Source organism: Larus michahellis, chromosome 8, assembly GCF_964199755.1.
Source record: "Larus michahellis chromosome 8, bLarMic1.1, whole genome shotgun sequence".
NCBI lineage: Eukaryota > Metazoa > Chordata > Aves > Charadriiformes > Laridae > Larus > Larus michahellis.
Window position 1 is genome coordinate 53891412 of NC_133903.1, and position 17487 is coordinate 53908898.

Genomic DNA, 17487 nt, shown 5'->3' on the forward strand with positions numbered 1-17487 from the left:
AAAAAAAAAAAAGAAGAGTGTGCCAATCATTGGAGTGATTTGTTTTATTTTACCTGCTTATATTTTAATGATCAGTCATAGTACTTGTGATTACTGCCGCTCTGCTGTGCTGTAATGAAATATATTGTGCTGGTTTTGGTAGTTTTTAACAGTCTGTGTTTAAAATAAAAATAAATGCTGTGGTATTACCTATGGATTTAAGTATTTACAATTCAGGGGCCACTCAGAATAAGTGCAATGAAAGCTTTTGGGAAGTCAGCAGAAGGTCTTGAATTACGACAGGATTTTGCTGATAGATATTTCTACTATTGATTTCTCAAATTTTTCCTGATTTTTGAAAAGAAAACGCAAGTTAAAATAAGGTGTTGAAAGGAAGTAAGATGTCTCTGCTAATAACAATATTTGCACGACCTGTGATGATTTGGGTAGGAAACGTACTCCATGGGATAATTTAAAAAAAAAAAAAAAAAAAAAAGTTAGTTAATCTGAAAAATCCCCAGTGTTGCCTTGCAAGGGTAGGCAGCGGGTGGCTTTTACCATGCTGGGGGAAAACGTTGCACAAATTACTTTTCATTTTTTCCCTCCTGGAGGGCCCGATCCTGAGAGGAGGAGGAACTCGGCCCCTGGAAGCAGGGACGTCCCCAGCACGCGGTGCTGGATCAGGCCCCCACAGGCTATATATGTTTTTACGTCCGGCCCGGAGTTTGGTCATTCATTTATTCAGAGAAAAACAAAAAGCGTGGTCCCAGTGTGTTATAATACGTTTTGATCTCCCTGGCTGATTTATGTAGTACTTTCGGAGAATATATATATTTTTATTTATTTATTTTTAACAAAATCTGGGGGTCTTTCTTGCGTTTGGTGTTTTTTTTTTTTTTTTTTTTAAATTGTCAGTATAATTTTAATCGTGGTTATTTTTATGCCAAGGAAGAGGGGGTGATCTTGAACTCCTCGTTACACAGAGCAAGCGGTGTCTCTGGATGGCCAAACTAACTTTCCGAGTAGGGCATTTCTTTTGAAATATATGAAAATACGACGCAACGCATAAAGGAAAAAAATTAATAATTCTATGTGTATTTGCAGAAGTCGTGCTGAGGTTTTCTGTTACCGCATTTTTCGAATTTTCCTGTTTCTTTTTATTTTCTAGAAAGGCTCTGAGTTTGTCTTCTCCTAATATGCGTAAATATCAGGGTTTTATTTGTTTTTATTTTTGAGTAAATGTAAACAAAACTTTTATTAAAAAAAAAAATAATGGCGAGAGTTGCTTTTTCTAGGATTTTAGTGTCAGTTATTGTTTCGCACGCGGGATAAATCGTCCACCTTACTTTCCGCTCCCGTCGCCACTTAGGAAACGGGGAGAAAACCACCCTTCATTGTATTTGTATGTGCAGCTACATTGGCGTTTTACTATACTGCCTGCTGCTATTTCCAAATATATCTTAGGGAAAGTTTTACTATACTTTAGACTTCCCCATACAAACATTGATTGGCATCCAAATGTTTAGGATTTGCCAAATTGGCGGGCATACGCTGGCTACACCGCAAGCAGCGGGGTCAGGGAGAGAGCAAAGGGAGATACGCGCTCCGCAAGTGGACTCGTGGACAGGTTTTTTAGCTTTTTAACTCATTCTCCCCCTTTTTTCTTTTTTTTATATTTCTTTTCCTTAAAAAAAAAAAATAAGAGCGATTTGGAGCGCGGGGAAAGGGCCCCATCGCTGCACCGTCTCCGCCGGGGTGCTGGGTTTGAAGTGGGACCCCATTTTCGGGGGAGGTTTCGGGTGGGTGCGAGGTGAAGCGGGGACGCGGCGGTGGCGGGGTCGGGGTCTGTCAGCCCCAAAAAAACCATACAAGCACCCTCCTAAATCCTCACCATCCCGGCCAGCCTTAGCGCCTCGCGAAAGCCCTGTTTCTGAAGGCTTTTTGTTATGTTTTCGGTGACATCGACCCTTCTCTGTAACTTTTTCAGGATGAATTTCATCCCTTCATCGAAGCACTTCTGCCTCACGTCCGAGCGTTTGCATACACGTGGTTCAACCTGCAAGCCCGAAAAAGAAAATACTTCAAAAAACATGAAAAACGCATGTCAAAAGAGGAAGAGAGAGCCGTGAAGGACGAACTGCTAAGTGAAAAACCCGAGGTAAAGCAAAAATGGGCATCCAGACTTCTGGCAAAGCTCCGGAAAGATATCAGGCCTGAATTTCGGGAGGATTTTGTTCTCACAGTCACAGGAAAAAAGCCTCCGTGTTGCGTTCTTTCCAATCCAGACCAGAAGGGCAAGATGAGAAGAATTGACTGCCTTCGCCAGGCAGATAAGGTCTGGAGGTTGGACCTTGTTATGGTGATTTTATTTAAAGGTATTCCGCTCGAAAGTACTGATGGCGAGCGCCTTGTAAAGTCCCCACAGTGCTCTAACCCCGGGCTGTGCGTACAGCCCCACCATATAGGAGTTTCTGTTAAGGAACTCGATTTATATTTGGCATACTTTGTGCACGCAGCAGGTAAGTGCCTTTCTATACCACCTTCTCCAACTTTTCGGTTTATCTCCGTGCCGGGTGCCGTGCCCCGGCGGCGGCTGCATGAGCGGGGAGGGAGCGGAGGGACGTCGGTTATCGCCCTCCCGGGGCGGCCAGGGGAGGGCCAAAACTGCCCCCCCCACCCCTTTTTTGTTTGTTTTGTTTTTGTTTTCGTGGGCTTTTTAAGGTGCAGCCGTGTAAAAGCGGCTCTCGCGTATCCCGGGGTTAACGGCGTTTCGGGCATCCTTCACAGGTGTTATCCTAAATGTTGTCCTAGGAGGGATCGCAGCCGGACATGGCTTCCTTTATCCTGATTTTTCACATGATTTTGGGGGGAAAGCATATAGATATAGGTTTTTAATTTAAAAAAAAAAAAAAAGTTGTATATGTTATGCATAAAGTAGTCTGAGAAGGCCCGAGGCCTGTGGGTCAGGAGTACCAGGGGTGGGATGGGGAGTGTAAATCCCGCAGGACTGGGCTCGGAGGGGAAGGGGAAGACGGTCCCTCGATAGCAAAACCCAGCCGTGAGGTCTGAGCGGCCACAAAACAACCCCCAGACAGTCCTGTGGGGAAAAGGAGGTGTTTAAACCCCCCCTGCAATATCACAATTTATACACCCAGAAGCCAAGCGGGTCTTGAAACAAATTCCTGGTTTGATAATATTGTGCTTGTGGGGGGGGTGGGGGGAGGGAGGGGAGGGCGGCGAGATGTTTTTGCATGCGATGAAAATGAAAATCTTGGGATCTCTGACTCCAGCGCAAAGTACACCCTGCCCGCGGAGCGGCTCGGTGTGCCCAGAGGATGTGTAGTAGGTTGACTGGATAAAATAATACGCTATTGTAGTTCTCCCGAGTGATTATATTGCAGAAAAATGTGCGCCTGTGAAGTGCTAGGCCCTGGTTTTCGTGTAGAGCGTGCATGGGTCCCCCTGGTTTTCAGCCTGGCTTGCACGTTGAGGGGCTGGAGAGGCTGGAAAAAATGAGGAGCAGGGGGGGAGAGGAATCATATTGTTAGAAACCACTTCTATATCAGTACGTATCAGTAAGAAAACTGAGCAAATTACAGCACCGGGAGCCTGCATTTCCAATCCGCCTTCCTTCAGAGGATCTCGCAGAAAGTTTTGGCTTCCCCAAAGTTTTCCTGCGCTGAGTCCCGGCAGCGGTTGTTACCGCAGGCGGTGTCACCGCCGTGATTTTTACGGGTACGATCCCCGTCCGGAAATAACTTTTGAGTATCCTCACAGTATTTCCTACAGATAAGCTGTGAAATTTACTTTGTGCTTCGGTGCGATCTGGTAAATCGTATTGCACTTTTGTGGTGAAGGTGAGGTAGGCAAATATTGTGGAAAATCACTTATTTACTCTGCAATTTACTATGGGGCACGGTGAAGGAAGGATTACCGATTTATGGCTAGCCGAAGGGAGATTGGGGCTGGGGCATTGCGAGTCCCCTCCCGTTCCGTCCCCGTCCCCAGGGAGACTGGCGACTCGCGTCCCTTTTGTCTGCCTCAGTTTCCTCCTCCGCGTTGGAGCGGGTGACGTGCTTTAAGAGTTTTGATATCCGCAGCTGAAAAACCGCTATGTAGTGCTATACGGCACGCAGGTTTTCATTATTTAGATTTATATATAGTGCCGTGCCGGTAAATACTGGTCTGTATTGTGTTTCCCAAATGAAAAGCAGCCTTTGCAGAGTGCAAAAGTTGTTAATAGAAGCCAACGGTCTTGGTTTATCCGGCGTGTAGGGTCGCAAAAACGTAGGATGGGGAGAAAAGGACCAAACCCAGGGCTGCAAGTTCTCCGGGGAGCTCAAAGGCATCCTCTCCCTGCTATAACAGTCGGGCAATAGACATTATAAAAGTTCAATATTGTGATTAGGGATACACCATCTTATCAGCACGCTGTTGGCAAACAGTAGCCTTGATAGCGAACTCTTATTTATTTCTGCCGTCATCGTCAACAGGCAGCAATTGCACTAATTGTTCTTCGGACTAGATCTTCGCCGCGGAGAGTTAGCGCAAGGCTTAGGCTTGTTTTTTTTTGGGTTAGGTTTGCGGTTTTGTGTAAGCGGTAACGCGCCGGTGCAGACCGCACCGCTTCGTGTTTTCGGCCGTTGTTTGCTGATTGCACGCATCGCATTGTGCTCTTAATGCAGTAGCGTGTGCCGGCGTATTCCCTGCTAAACCTCACCAGGGAGGGGGACAAAATGATTTTTCGGAGGTAGCACAGCGTGGTCGCCATCTATATCGCTTCACAGAGGTGTACCGCAAGCCTCGCATATAGGCTACCTTTTTTTTTTCCCCCTTTTTTCCCTTTTTTTTCCCCCCTCCGATGTATCCCAGCAGTCTTTGTTACACCTGAACATTGGCCAAGTTGACAGCCATTGGTTCCCGCAGACCCGCAGTAATGGCAGCTTGTGCCGGGTGCGCAACAGGAAAATTACAAAAGGGGGAAAAAAAATAAAAAAAAATTAAGGGTCCTTTGTCTCAAACTCCATCCGACCTCGCTCCCCAAATGTATGGACCGCTTATTTATCAGGAGGAAGTCGCCAGCGCAAATATTAGGTAGGCTGGTCAACTTACATATAGCGGATTTGACGAGCATCTGCTATAGTACAGAAGATTTGTAAACACTAAACAATGTTTTTACCTCCTTAAAAGTTTTGAGAAGTTGCCAGTATTGGCAGGAGGCACAGACTCCGAAACGTGCTTGAAGATACGTGCCAAAACCATTGTGACCTTTTCACCCATAGTGCTCGCTTCTCTTTTTCTTGGGTTTTCCTCCCCCCCCCTACTCTTCGTCGTCTTTTTTTTTTTTTTGGGGGGGGGGATTATTCTCTTCCAAGATGCCCTTATTCAAGATGACTTCAGCAGCGAGATGTCCCTTTCCTTCTAAACATGTACAATAATTATTGCTTTGAATCCACGCTTTTTCTTCAGTAGGCACTATCATCTGTAAGGGAACACATGTGCACAGATTTAAATAGTGCTCCTTACAAAGCTACTGAAATCAATTATTCTCTTTAAGAAATGGCTGGAAAGAGAAAACAAAAATATGCAAATAGGCAAACTACATGTCATTTTCGTTTTAAAAAAAAAAAAAAAAAAGGAAAGTAAGATCGGTGTTTTGTGAATTAGAGGTTGACCAAAAAATATATTGAAATCTAGAGTATTGCTCTCAGTTTGCAGTTTCTAATCTGCTTAACTAAAAGCAGGCGGCATTTTCATACCCTGAACTTGGGTTCGCTTTTTAGTTTTCACTTATTCTGCTCTTGTATCAAATGACAAGTTGGAAACCATTGTGGCAAACCGTTTTCTTTGTGGGAGTCGAACAGTAAAGCTAATTTATGACCGGTCCTTTACCAGATGATCTGTATCAGAATCTACAATATACTAGGCACGTGGCAAGGTCACAATTTAAGTTGTTAAGGTCACAACCTTAGCCACCAGGCATTTGACCTTTTAGATAAAGTTAACCTTTGTTCATTAGTAGGCACTCAACCGAGAACTTTCTGGAGTTTTTTACTGCTTTGGAGTTCCTTCTGCTAATGTGATCAGATTGGAGAATAGATTCGCAATGGAAGTAGTTAAATTTTGTGAGAGGTCACAGTTTTTAGAGGCTTCTCCAGTGGACGAAGCTGGGTGGCAGGCCAGGAGGCGATGCTGCGATGCCCGATTTATTTTTTTGGATGGCCATCATTATGCGCTTCGGGCGAGAATTAAGCTAGCGAGGTATTTGCGGCAGAGAAAATCTTTTAATCTTTCGGGAGGACGTTGAAAAAAAATCCCAAATTTAAGAGGAACCTGGGGACAGGGTTTTATTTACACGAGCTCGTTTTTCTCTTCGTGTTCAGAAAAGAAGCCAGCGGAGGTGCGAGAAGCCAGCCTTATTTCTGCGACTGGGAAAATTAACTTAGCGTCTAAATATGCTCTGTGGGTAACTGCCTGGGCCGTAGCATATAGCACCTGACCTTGAACTTTAAGCAGACCCATTTCACGTTCCCATGGGCGGATTTTTAAATATTTCTACTTGGACCCACCGCAAAGAGGCGTCGATGGGAATAACCCAAAGATTGGCTAGTGCAGAGAACGGCTGCAGGTGGCCAAAATACCCGTGGAGGTACTGGAGGGGGGTCGGAAAGGTACATAAGGCTTTTGCGCCCTAATCTTTTAGGACGATTGGTATTGATTGTTGCCGCATTAATCCTGGCGATAGGCGCGGGCGGTTCGGCGCGTCGCAGGGATGCGAGGGGTGTTCTGACAATACTCCACATCACCCAAAGCGCTGTCGCAGCGCCTCGAACTCCTGGTAGCTGCTTCGCAAAAAGTGGGGCGTTCGACGGCGGAAACTCTTGCCGGCTCATATAGGAACACACACCATATTGTTTACTTAATTATGCCGTAGCGAAGGCTTATTTTTAATTATTTAGCTGGCTGTCTCGCTTTGCTGTGATACCACATTTATTATTTAATTTGAAATCAAAAGGGCTGCGCTACTGTTAGTTTTTGATGCATTTTACTTTTGTTTTGGCTACGTTATTGTCATTCCATCGTACCGTAATCCAGATAGCCGTGATATGCAGATTGGCCAGATGGTCATGTTAACAGATTGAGAACCCACTTCCCACTGCTAAAGAGCAGGTGTAAGATCAGTGGGCTTTTTTTTTTTTTTTTTTCCTTCTCCTTTCCTCCCAAGTTTCAACGAAAATGCTCTTTAGACAGCTCATAATGGCAGTTAAAAAGGGGCACATTTCAAATGGTGTTTGTTCTGTGGAGATAATGTGTAATATATATGTCGTTTTCACACGCATCCGAAGGCTTTTAAAGCATCCGTGACATTCCCTCCCTATATCAGGCTTTTCAAAACCTCCTTCCAGCCTGTGGCTGTTCCAGCGTTCACCCAAAATGGTCCTCAAAAGTTTTGTTTGCGGCGTTAATAGTCCCTACGCGGTTCGACAGGCAAAGGGCGCTTACTGAGAAACACGCAGCCAGCTTCGCACCGGGTATCTCACGCGCTTCGCCTGTACAGGGCTCCCTGCGCACGCCCAGGGGAACCCGAACGGTTCGGTGTTCAGATGAGATTTTAATGTTTGGGGGCTCATAGTTTTGGGGTGTTTTTTTTTCTCTATTAATTTTTGCCGGTGCGAGACATCTATAGTTTTAAAGAAAAAAGTGAAACGAAGGCATCTCACAGTATTTCTGCCCTCAAGGAATACCAGGAGAAGGCAGATTTATTTTGCATTGCTTTAGCCTTATAAAAGGTGCCCAGAAAAAGTTGGTGGCGGGAGCCTGGGTCTGTATCTCAGTCGGGAGAGGTGGGGAGATGGCAGCTACAGCTCCCCAACACCCCAAATTTACCCGCACCCACCTATCATGGGCATGCACGGACCACGTGGCGCGGAAAGATATCTCCATCTACCGATGCTCTCCGCTTCGGGGAGCGGGACCGGCCGCTTTCTGCAGCCACGGGCAGGGCGGTAGCTGACAGAAGCAGGATTTAGGTGGGACAACTGTTCTCCCCATGCAGTTGTAACTGAGCCGGTGAGTATCCGTGATAATTCAGATACTAACTGGTGCGGCACTTGGGACGGTCTGCTCTATCACGAACCCCTGGCAGGAGTTCAGTCATGTGGTTTAGCTTTCCCCTTTCTCCAACAACAACAACAACAGCAACAACAAATAAACACGGGATAAAGACGTATTTCATATGCCCAGGATGTTTTCCAGGTGATGGGTTCGGCCGGTATAAGGGCGCGTTATTTCCATACCTCCTTGCCCCGGCGGGCTTTGAGGTGCAGAAGCGGGAGAAGCCTTTGAATGGTAAGAAAGTTGCCCAACGCTGCTGGCTTGTCTACAAGCGACTGCACTTTTATATTTCCCTTCTTTTCCACCCAATGATGAATAGCATTAATTTAGATCTATTTAAGGCGAGTGTGGGAGAAACCACAATCTTTGTTGTGGTCACTGCTGTACACAGCGGGGCTGAATGTTTCTCTTGGTTGAGGCCTCAAAGCTGAATCTGGAGAACCCAAAACATCGTGTCAGCTTTTCAAACCCTTCAAAGAGACAGTGGAATCCTAATTGTTCATAAAACCCGTTATTTATTATTACAATTATGTATTTTCTCCCCATTCAGATGTAAAGGAAAGGGCATCCCTCGTTTTCCATGCCTTGAGCTTCTTCACAGCTCCTCCTCCTCCTCCTCCCCTCCGTGCTTCGGGTTCAGGCACCGGCTGAGGCTTTCGCAACCAGCAAACGAATGCCAGGCGCTGCTCCGTAAACCCTCAATCCCCCCCCAAAAGCCCGCGCTTTGTCATATACGTCCCGAAGTTGGACCCTGCGGGGCTTGGGGACTGTCCCCAGTGGGGTGGCTTTTGGGGCATCCTCGCTGGGAGCCGCAGGTCCGGCTCTGGCCCCGCTTCCTTCTGTGCAGGCAAGGGTTGGAGCTGCTGATTAAATTAGAGGCTGTAAATTCCAGGCAAATTATTTTAGCCTCCCAACAGCAGCCGACCCTGAAGATTTCCTTACGACAGTGAGGGCTCTCGGTAGATAAGAGTTGTGGGTGAACTAAAATTCCTTTTACTCGCTTTTGGTTTTTCCGTTCACGTGATGCTCTCCATTCATTTCATCTTCGGTTATTGTTAATTATCACTTGCGTTATGGTAGCCACCAAAAAGCCCAGCTGGGTTCAGCGGATGGGTCGCGGTGCCCGTGACGTGTGGGGCAGTGTTATCCCAGCAAGTTCTCTGGGGGGGTTGCAGCATTTTGTGCCCAATTGCAAGGGCAGCGCCCCGGCCGATCCCCTCGTCACAGCGTAATTCAGTTTGAAGAGATAACGGCGTATTTATATGTATTTTCTGGAAGTGTTTCCAGCTAGCATGGCTCCGTGTGGCATCGTCGCGGCTCAGCATGCAGGAGGAGGACATGGCCGCCGTGGAGCGGATGGATTTGGGCTGGATTTGCAGCCGCTGTCTGTAAAATACACGGGGGCCTCCATTTTGTGTGCCAGCCTCTCACGTGCGAGTGCAAAATGGAGAGCGGCGCGGTTGAGCGTTGCCTACAGCAAAGGCGTACGTGTAGGCGTACGTTGCCCAGGGTCCCCGTGCGGCCGCGGTGCACGCAGACACCCAGCAAGACCCAGGAGGGGGTATCCTGAGCTTATCCATCCATAGGTTCCTCCTAAGGGAGTCTCGGTCCCTTCTCTGTGTCCTTAATATCCACCCTCCCAGTCCGAGTGCTATCCCGGTGTCTCGGCAAGCCGGCACGTTGGCTCTCGGGCCGGTACGAAGGGCCCTGGGGAGTCGTTCCTCCTTCCCCGCAGGCTTCGGTACACATCAGTGCCATTAGATTAGCAAGACAAAATCAAGACGGGTTTAATGACAGGCTATTCTGAAAGTTTCCTGGACTTCATTGTTCATAACTTGGACCTGAGTCGGGTTATTTACACATGAGGATTAAAAAGCTGCAAACAACTGTGTGATTTTTAGGGGCTGAAAGCAATTAGCATATGTGGGTAGGAGGATACACTGCATGTCTGCGTTCCTTTAAAATATAAATCACAGTTATTTAATTATGTTTTGAGAGGGCAGATTTAAGGATATACTGCAAAATGCATTACCTATTATACCAACACGATAATCTTATTAACCTTGCTTTCTACTTTTTAATTTTATTGTGCGCCCTGTACAACTCTTACGATATCAAAAATAATTACTCGGAGAATACATGATGTCAGAGGTCCGATATGACATTTATCTTCACAAGTGAGGAGACGGCTATCATCTCGTGCACTGCATAGCGGCACGGGAGGCATCAGGCAGGTCCGCGCCAAGGAAAGGAAGCGAAAACAGGTTCCATCAGATGCTATTTAACGTACAGAAGCGTGCGTTTGCACATTTGTGTTGTAGCCAGGGGCCGGCTTGACCAAACTTGATGCAATTCAGCATCCGCGGGCCTCCCGCAATCGAAAGGCTGAATATTTAACTTGCATGTGCCACACGAGTGCCGTAGGTGAGCCGGTATTTCAGGGCGACTCCGTGCATCCATTCCTGATCCACCCAGTTGGATCTCCTGTTAAACCCTGCGTTCTCCATCCCGGCCCTCCTCAGGGCAGCGCCTCTCGCTCTTTCTTTATCCGTCTCTCCTAATGTTTGATACGTGTTGGTGTTTCCCCCTTATTTTGTGAGGGAATGGGTGAGGGTGATGGGTGAGGGGAAACAAATGCCATAATAATATCCCTTTTCAGAAGAATATAGTTTAATTTTGTGTGCGCGTGCAGCAGCTGCCATTGGCAAGCTGTCGTCTTTGTTGCCATGGGCTTTTTTTTTTTTTTTTTGGCATGCGTGCCAGAACATGATTGGATGTTTCAGCATGTTCATGTTTTGGGGTGAGATGTATCTGTGGAGAAGCACGAAATTATCATGGGGTTGGTGGGTGTCCCAAGCCGGGTTATTGGCCCAGGTGAGCTGGTTGTGCTGGAGAGGACCGTGTGAGCATGGTACCTGGTGGTGGTTTGGTTGATGAGTACTCTGGGTTTCTCAATGATGGAAAAAGGTTGTTTAAAAACATCACAGGAGGGTGTACCACTGAGGTCTCCTCCAGCCAGACACCCATGGGGCGCAGCAGGAAGCCCCTGGCGCTCCTGGGGAAGAGCCGTCGATGGGTTTCTCCTGCCCACCTCACTCGCCTGGTGCGCGCACCCCATGGGAGGTGGTGTCTGTCCCCAGCTCTCACTGGTGCCGTGGGGAGCTGGACGGTGGCACCGGTGAGTTTGTGCTGCTGAGACCCCAACCAGTGGTACGTGGGGTCTGGGCAGGGCTTGTGGCGTGTGTGGGGATGGAGCACACCTTCCACGGGATGTAAAACTAATGTGGCATCACCTGCAAGAGCTGCAGGTGACAGCAAATCCTCCAGACCTGCCACCGTGGTGCTTTGCCCTGGCCACAGAAGTGTAGCTGGTGTTTTTTCTGCTCCTTGGCTTCATCCATTTGTCATATTAATAACACGCTCATAGCATCACTATCGAAACCCGCTCATCTCCCTTCTCGTCCCGGCCGCTGCCGCCCCACGTTAAATAACAGGCGATGGGAGAGCAGGAGCGCTCCTCAGCCCAGGAAACCCACCGCGGGGATCATCGCTAGGTCCAAAATGCAAACTTGAGAGAAATATTTCATAGGGGGGTGTCTCCGTACAGCCCTCTTAGGCTCGTCCTAGCCCCGAGTGCTCGGCGAAGGCAAAGTTTTCCGGGCGAGCGCAAGGGCTGTGCACCGTCTGCCGAAGGCTTCAGGAGAAAGACGGGACGAAGAACTAAGTGCAAAATGTTGAGACGGCCTCATTCGCGTTGTATTTTTCTGCGTCTATGGATTTAGTCTTGTGTGTGAGGTACCGGTAATGAGCTGCGTGAGCTTTGTAATAAGCATGGTGTCTGGTTAAATTACTGTTTCTGTGTTTAAAGGCAATACGTGTGTTACAAAATAGCTTGTAATGCACTGAAAGAACAGGGATGAACCCCTGTAAAGGTATCAAAAGACAAGTCAGATAGTTGCTGCGTTTATTGTCAAGACGAACACTTCCTGGAGATTTTAATGCAGAAATACATTGGCAATCAGATTTCATCCTAAAGAGATTCACTAGAAATTTTGTCTGATCTTTTTACCCAATCCAGTTTATATTTCATATGGAAGAAAACGGCCAAATCCCTGAATGATGCGAGAAACTTAGGATAAAATTTAAATTTAATTCAGTTCTTTTTCTTTTTCTTTTTTTTTTTCTTGTTTTTCTTTTAAGGCAATGTAGTTTCAAGTAAATCAGAAGAATGAATTCTTTGTATCAGGATGCTTTTCTAAAGCCCAGCTATTGTTGGGATCCCTTTTAGGGAGGATAGCCACTGCAATGCTTTCATTGTGTGACGACGAGGACTTTTCCTGACGCGATGAGGACTTCATTAAAAATAGCCAACAAACCTATTTACATTTGTTCCTGCGTTTAAAAAGTAAAAAGTAGTTGTCGCCCAGCTAGAAAGTAAATCCGGCATCGTTTGATTTGAAAGCTTCGCAAACGGCTTGCCTGGCCGTGGGAAGATCAGCCTCGATAGCGGCCGAACCCCTGCGAGCGTAGGTTGGGTATTGATGGAAAAGTTGGGGGAAACACGGGGCAGTCAGCTAAGAAGTGGGATTTTTGTGGTCAAAATGTTTTGGTTTTTTCTTTTTTTTCTTTTTTTGTTTTTTCCCCCCTGTAGAGAAGGACATCAGCTTCAGCCGCTCTGGTTTAGCTTCTTCCTAGGCAGATGCAGTTACAAACGCCCAGCCAGGGAGCTCAGCGCTGTTCAGGGATGCGTCGCAGCAGTGCGTCTTCAAGGTGTCTGGTCTTTGTAATTTGGCTACAGGAGCGTGATACATAAGCAAAATAACGTGCTCAACACCGGCTTTAAATATGGACATTGTTTCTTTTTCTGGCCAAAAGCTGGGGGTCAAAATCATGATTTGACATGGTTGTTTCCACGTGTACAATCTTTAGTAATAAACTCTTCTGTAAGACAGTGAGCTGTGTCTCGGCAGTGAGCAGTCCCAAGGCATGAAGCCGTCTGCCCGCGGGACAAGGAAGGTACGAGCAGAGTCCCCGTCCCGTCCTGGCGTGCCGAAGGATGCTGTGGGCATTGCCCTGGGAAAAATAAATATATGGAGTTTTCATTCCCGAACGACTTGTTGGTAGGGCAGGTTTTCCATGAGATGGGTCACTCAGAAAGTCCTGTTTTTCTCCCCGTTCCTGGCTGGATCCCTCCCTGCCGTTGCCCTATGCAAGCGGCTTCATTTGCCCGGGGCTCGGGGCTGAGTTACCCTCATCTGCTCGGTGCCGAGGACATTTAATAATTGTTAAATATTAAATATCCTCCAATTTAATAATTATTAAATATCCCTGCTGCAGGCCACCGAGCCACCATCGGACCACCGAGCTTGTGCGGTCCAGCCCGGCTCGGGGTCCCGTCAGCAGGGGTGGGTGTAGGGAAGGCACGAGCAGCATCGATGCAAAGTCAGGATGCGCAGGATGTTTGGAAAGAGAGAAATGAGTCAGAGTTTGACACAAAATCGGGATGTTTCTGTCCACGCGGTTCTGAAATATGAGGCAGTGGTATCTTTGAGTTGGTAAACGGGCTCAGAAAACTTCCTCTGGTTGCACGAGCAGTATCTAATATGAATAATATTCCCTCATTAAAAGGGATGAAGGATTTCTCAGACGGTCTTACTCGTGTACATCGTTTTTTTTGAACAAGCTTCGTCTACCTTAGCAACTTCTCCAGGGAACTTTCCAGGTCCGCGCCGGGGGCCGCTGGTGCGCCTCGAGGACGGGTCAGTGGCCATGGAGGCATTTAACATTTTAATTGCCTTCCTTTACCCATTGCTGCGATGACCTGTTTGTTTGGATTATATCTCTTTTTCATTATTTTCTTTTTTTTTTTTTTAAAAAGAGGGGGAAAAAAAAAGAAAACAAAGGAAGTACAGTGCTGCGCACAGAACAGTTATTAAAAACAGTTGGGAAGCATATAAAAGGTACTGTTTGTGTGAGAAACGGGACAGCTGTGATGGTCTATTGGGAAAGTGTGTACAGATGGTGGTAGGGAGGGGAATGATGACTACATGGCTGATAAATGAAATACAAAAAGCATTAAATTGGTGATCTTTTTAAAGAGTACATTTTTGGTTAGCGTTTTTGGTGCATCATTAGGGCTCTTTGTCTGCCTCTTATTTAGCCAGGAAGTGCGACTATCTTCGCACATTTGTAGCTCTGATTTTGTTTACAAATAAGGAGTCTGCTTAATAAATCACATACCATGGAATTATTAAAGAAGATAATTAAGCGCATGGTTTTTCCCTACATTGGGAATGGCACGGGATCGTCCTAAAGACCTGACAATACCACAAATGCAGTTGGGCTCGAATTAGTTACGGTAACACGTGGGATTTCCTGGAGCCTAAACAGATTTCTTTGTTTTGCAAGAAGTGGGACCGGCGGCGCGAGCCGGGTTCGGGAAGCGAGGCTTCGGCGTTTCGAAACTGTGGAAGGCAAATCACTCGGCATTTTGCCTTTATTTTAAATTAGCCTACGGTCCTGAAGGTGGTGGCACCCAGTGACTGGTACCTGGCCGCAGTATCTGGGGGATGCTGAGGCTCCTGGGGGATGCGGGGGCTCCTCTGGCCCCACAGGGGCATCTTTCAGAGGAGGCAATGGACAAAAGAGGGAGAGAGAGTCAGAGATAAATTTTTTTCCCTGTAGTTCATAGGAGAGGGATCCCCATCTTCCCATCCTTAGCAGAGCTTTATCAGTTCCCTTATCAGGGAGCTCATTTATCGGGGGCTAATGGAAATGAAGGCAAAATCTGCGCATTTCTGCACACTGCTCTAAAGTAAGCGATAGTCCCTCAGATGCTGCAAGCCTCAACGCGGAGAGTTTTTAAACTAGTAGGGAAAATAATCTCCCTCCGACGGTTCATCCAGTTTCCAGCTGAAATAATTCCCGGTTTCCCTTCACCTTCCCTCTCACCCACCCGTTGCTTCGTGTTCCTGTTTCTGGGCGCCATCAATAGATAAAAGCACTTTCCTTAGTAGTAAGTAGCCTTTGGTAATGCCGCACTTTTCCGCAACCCAGCCCGGTGTCCGGCCGCCCTGCGAGCCCCAGCCGTGTCATTGTCCCTCCCTCAGGGGACATGGACCACCGGTGACCTCAGCACCCCATTTCAGGGGTGGCTTCAAGTGCTGCGAAAAGGGGGTTCATCAAACCTTCCTAAGAAGAACCTGCCCAGAGGGGATGTTTTCCGAAGCCCTTTTGTTTGCAGGTTTATTGATGCTCTGAATTTTTGTTGATTTACAAACCTTCTGAAACTTCAACACACTACTTTTTGGGGATTATTTGCTCTCCTGACACGGTGTTGCAAACTCCTCTTGTTACCAGACTTGATGAACGACATGTTTCACTGTGCCTTTTTTGGGGGCAGAAGTAAATTTTCTTCTGCATTTTCTTGAAATGTAGAAAAAGAGAAAGATTTTAAAAAGGTTTAATGTGAAGAAAATGCATGACAACTTGATAGATTGCTTGGGACTTCAGTGCAGTAATTGTACAAAGTAGACTGCAATTTTTTTTTTTTTACAGATGCAATGTATTAAAAGAACAATAGACAAAGAGATGTACAGCACGAGGATGGAGGGACCGCTTTGGCCAATCTTTACAAATTTGTTCCGAATTTCTATTATTAAATATCACAAAAACGTATTTATTGTTGTAACACTGCACGTTTTCTTGGCTGATCGCATCTTTGAGTAGTTTATGGGGTTTTCTGTACACCTTGTTGGTAAATACGCTTCACCTCTTATAAGGAAAACAGTCCATTTCATTTCCGGGTCATGGCGAAGGGACGCTTTAGCAATATCTGGGCATGTCTGAAATGCCTCGCCTTGAAGAGGATTCCTTCTAATAAATGTTTGGGGTTTTTTTATCAGTATGATCGCGTGCTCTCCTGTAGCTTCACTAAGTTGGGAAGTCCAAGAGGTCTGTTAAGGGCTGCACTGGTGGGTACACCCAAGGCAGCAGAAACAAGCAGCTGTCTGAGATGCTGCTGTGGTACCTCTTGATGGTACCAGTCCCACTTCAGTCCTGGCCTCACCAGCAGCCACCTACAACACAACCTCATCAACTGGAGACGCAAACGAAGACGCGTTTCAGAAATACAGAGGTCTTCCTCCTCCTTCTCTGCAGTGCCTTGCACAAGGCTTACCAAACCCAGCGATGGGAAGCCAGATTTCTCCGCCAGCTTGCACAAAAGTGGTTTTGCCCGCTGTCCCTCAGAACAGAATTAGTCTCGGAGTCGCGTGGGCCGGGTGCGTGGATCCCCTCCAGAGCCTCACCAGGGTGGCCAGGCGCAGGGTCCAGACGTGGTTATTCAGCCGCTATTTCAGTCTCACCTTCGGGATGTGCTGCCGACCATGAGGGAGGGCGACAGAATATATGGGGTGTCTCGATACTGCCCCGAGCTTTGAAAGAAAAGGTTAATTCTCACTGAAGCAGTGATTTGTGTCTTTGATTAGTTACTAATTTTACACTCACGAAAATAATTCTCTAATGATCGCAGTTGACGGGAGAGCCTGGCTGCAGTGTCGGGCTGTGATTTACAACTTGTGTTCCAAACTTTTATATTATTCTTTTTTTTTTTCGCTGTAGGGGACTCGGTCCTGCCCAGAACAGAGGACCTTCAGCTTCATTTGAGATCGGGTAGTGTCCAGCCCCGGAGCCGGAGCCCGGTCGCCGGCAGGGGTTGGGCAGAGCAGTGCTACTCCCATCAGCAGGCTACAGGAAGGCAACTATTAAAAGTAGAAAGCTATTAAGCAGTCAGGTTTTTATTATGCTTTAGTGTTTTGTTTAACTCCGTTCTTAATTGGTTGATTAATGTAAGCGAAGTCCTTTTCTCCCCCACCATCTCTACAGATGGCAAATGGTAGGTCCCAACTGTCATTGTGCGCAAAAAAGGTTATGGTTCAAAGTCAGAGATACAGAGATGCCACGATAATCAATCATAGGAACTTGTCTCGCTGTGCCCGGCCAGGCAAAAGTTAGGCTTGGTAGTAATATTCCCTCCAAACCCATCCGGAGGAATTTCTTTACACTTTATTTCGGGGGGGATGACGGGTTGCTGCAAACTTCTCGCTGGCGGATCCGGGGCGTTTCAATAAATCCAGGCAGAGCCGCAAGCGGCCACGGCGCCGGTTAGCGCGGCCGGGGCTTTTCTTCTCCTCGGCATCCTTCTCTCTGGCAGGGTCTGTACGAAAGCAGGAGGCGCAGGCTGCAAACCTTGCCACTAAAAAATGAGCCCAGAAAAAATAGGAGCATCATGTCCGCTTTAGAGAACTACCTTCAAATACATATCTTTTAAAGTTGGTTTTTTGTTTTTTTTTTTTTTAAATCTAAGAGGGTGATTTATTAAGGCTAACTTCC

The 17487-nt window shown here is 46.9% G+C and overlaps 1 protein-coding gene across 26 annotated transcripts in view; it reads left to right on the forward strand.

Annotated features, from left to right (window-relative positions):
• The window catches only part of NFIA (nuclear factor I A), a 363628-nt gene that overhangs the window by 108964 nt on the left and 237177 nt on the right, over positions 1-17487 (forward strand). For all 26 annotated transcript variants that reach the window (XM_074598846.1, XM_074598837.1, XM_074598836.1 and 23 more), the window contains exon 2: positions 1967-2498. In XM_074598846.1, the coding sequence (XP_074454947.1) occupies positions 1967-2498 (532 nt within the window). The remainder of the gene's footprint in view (positions 1-1966; positions 2499-17487) is intronic.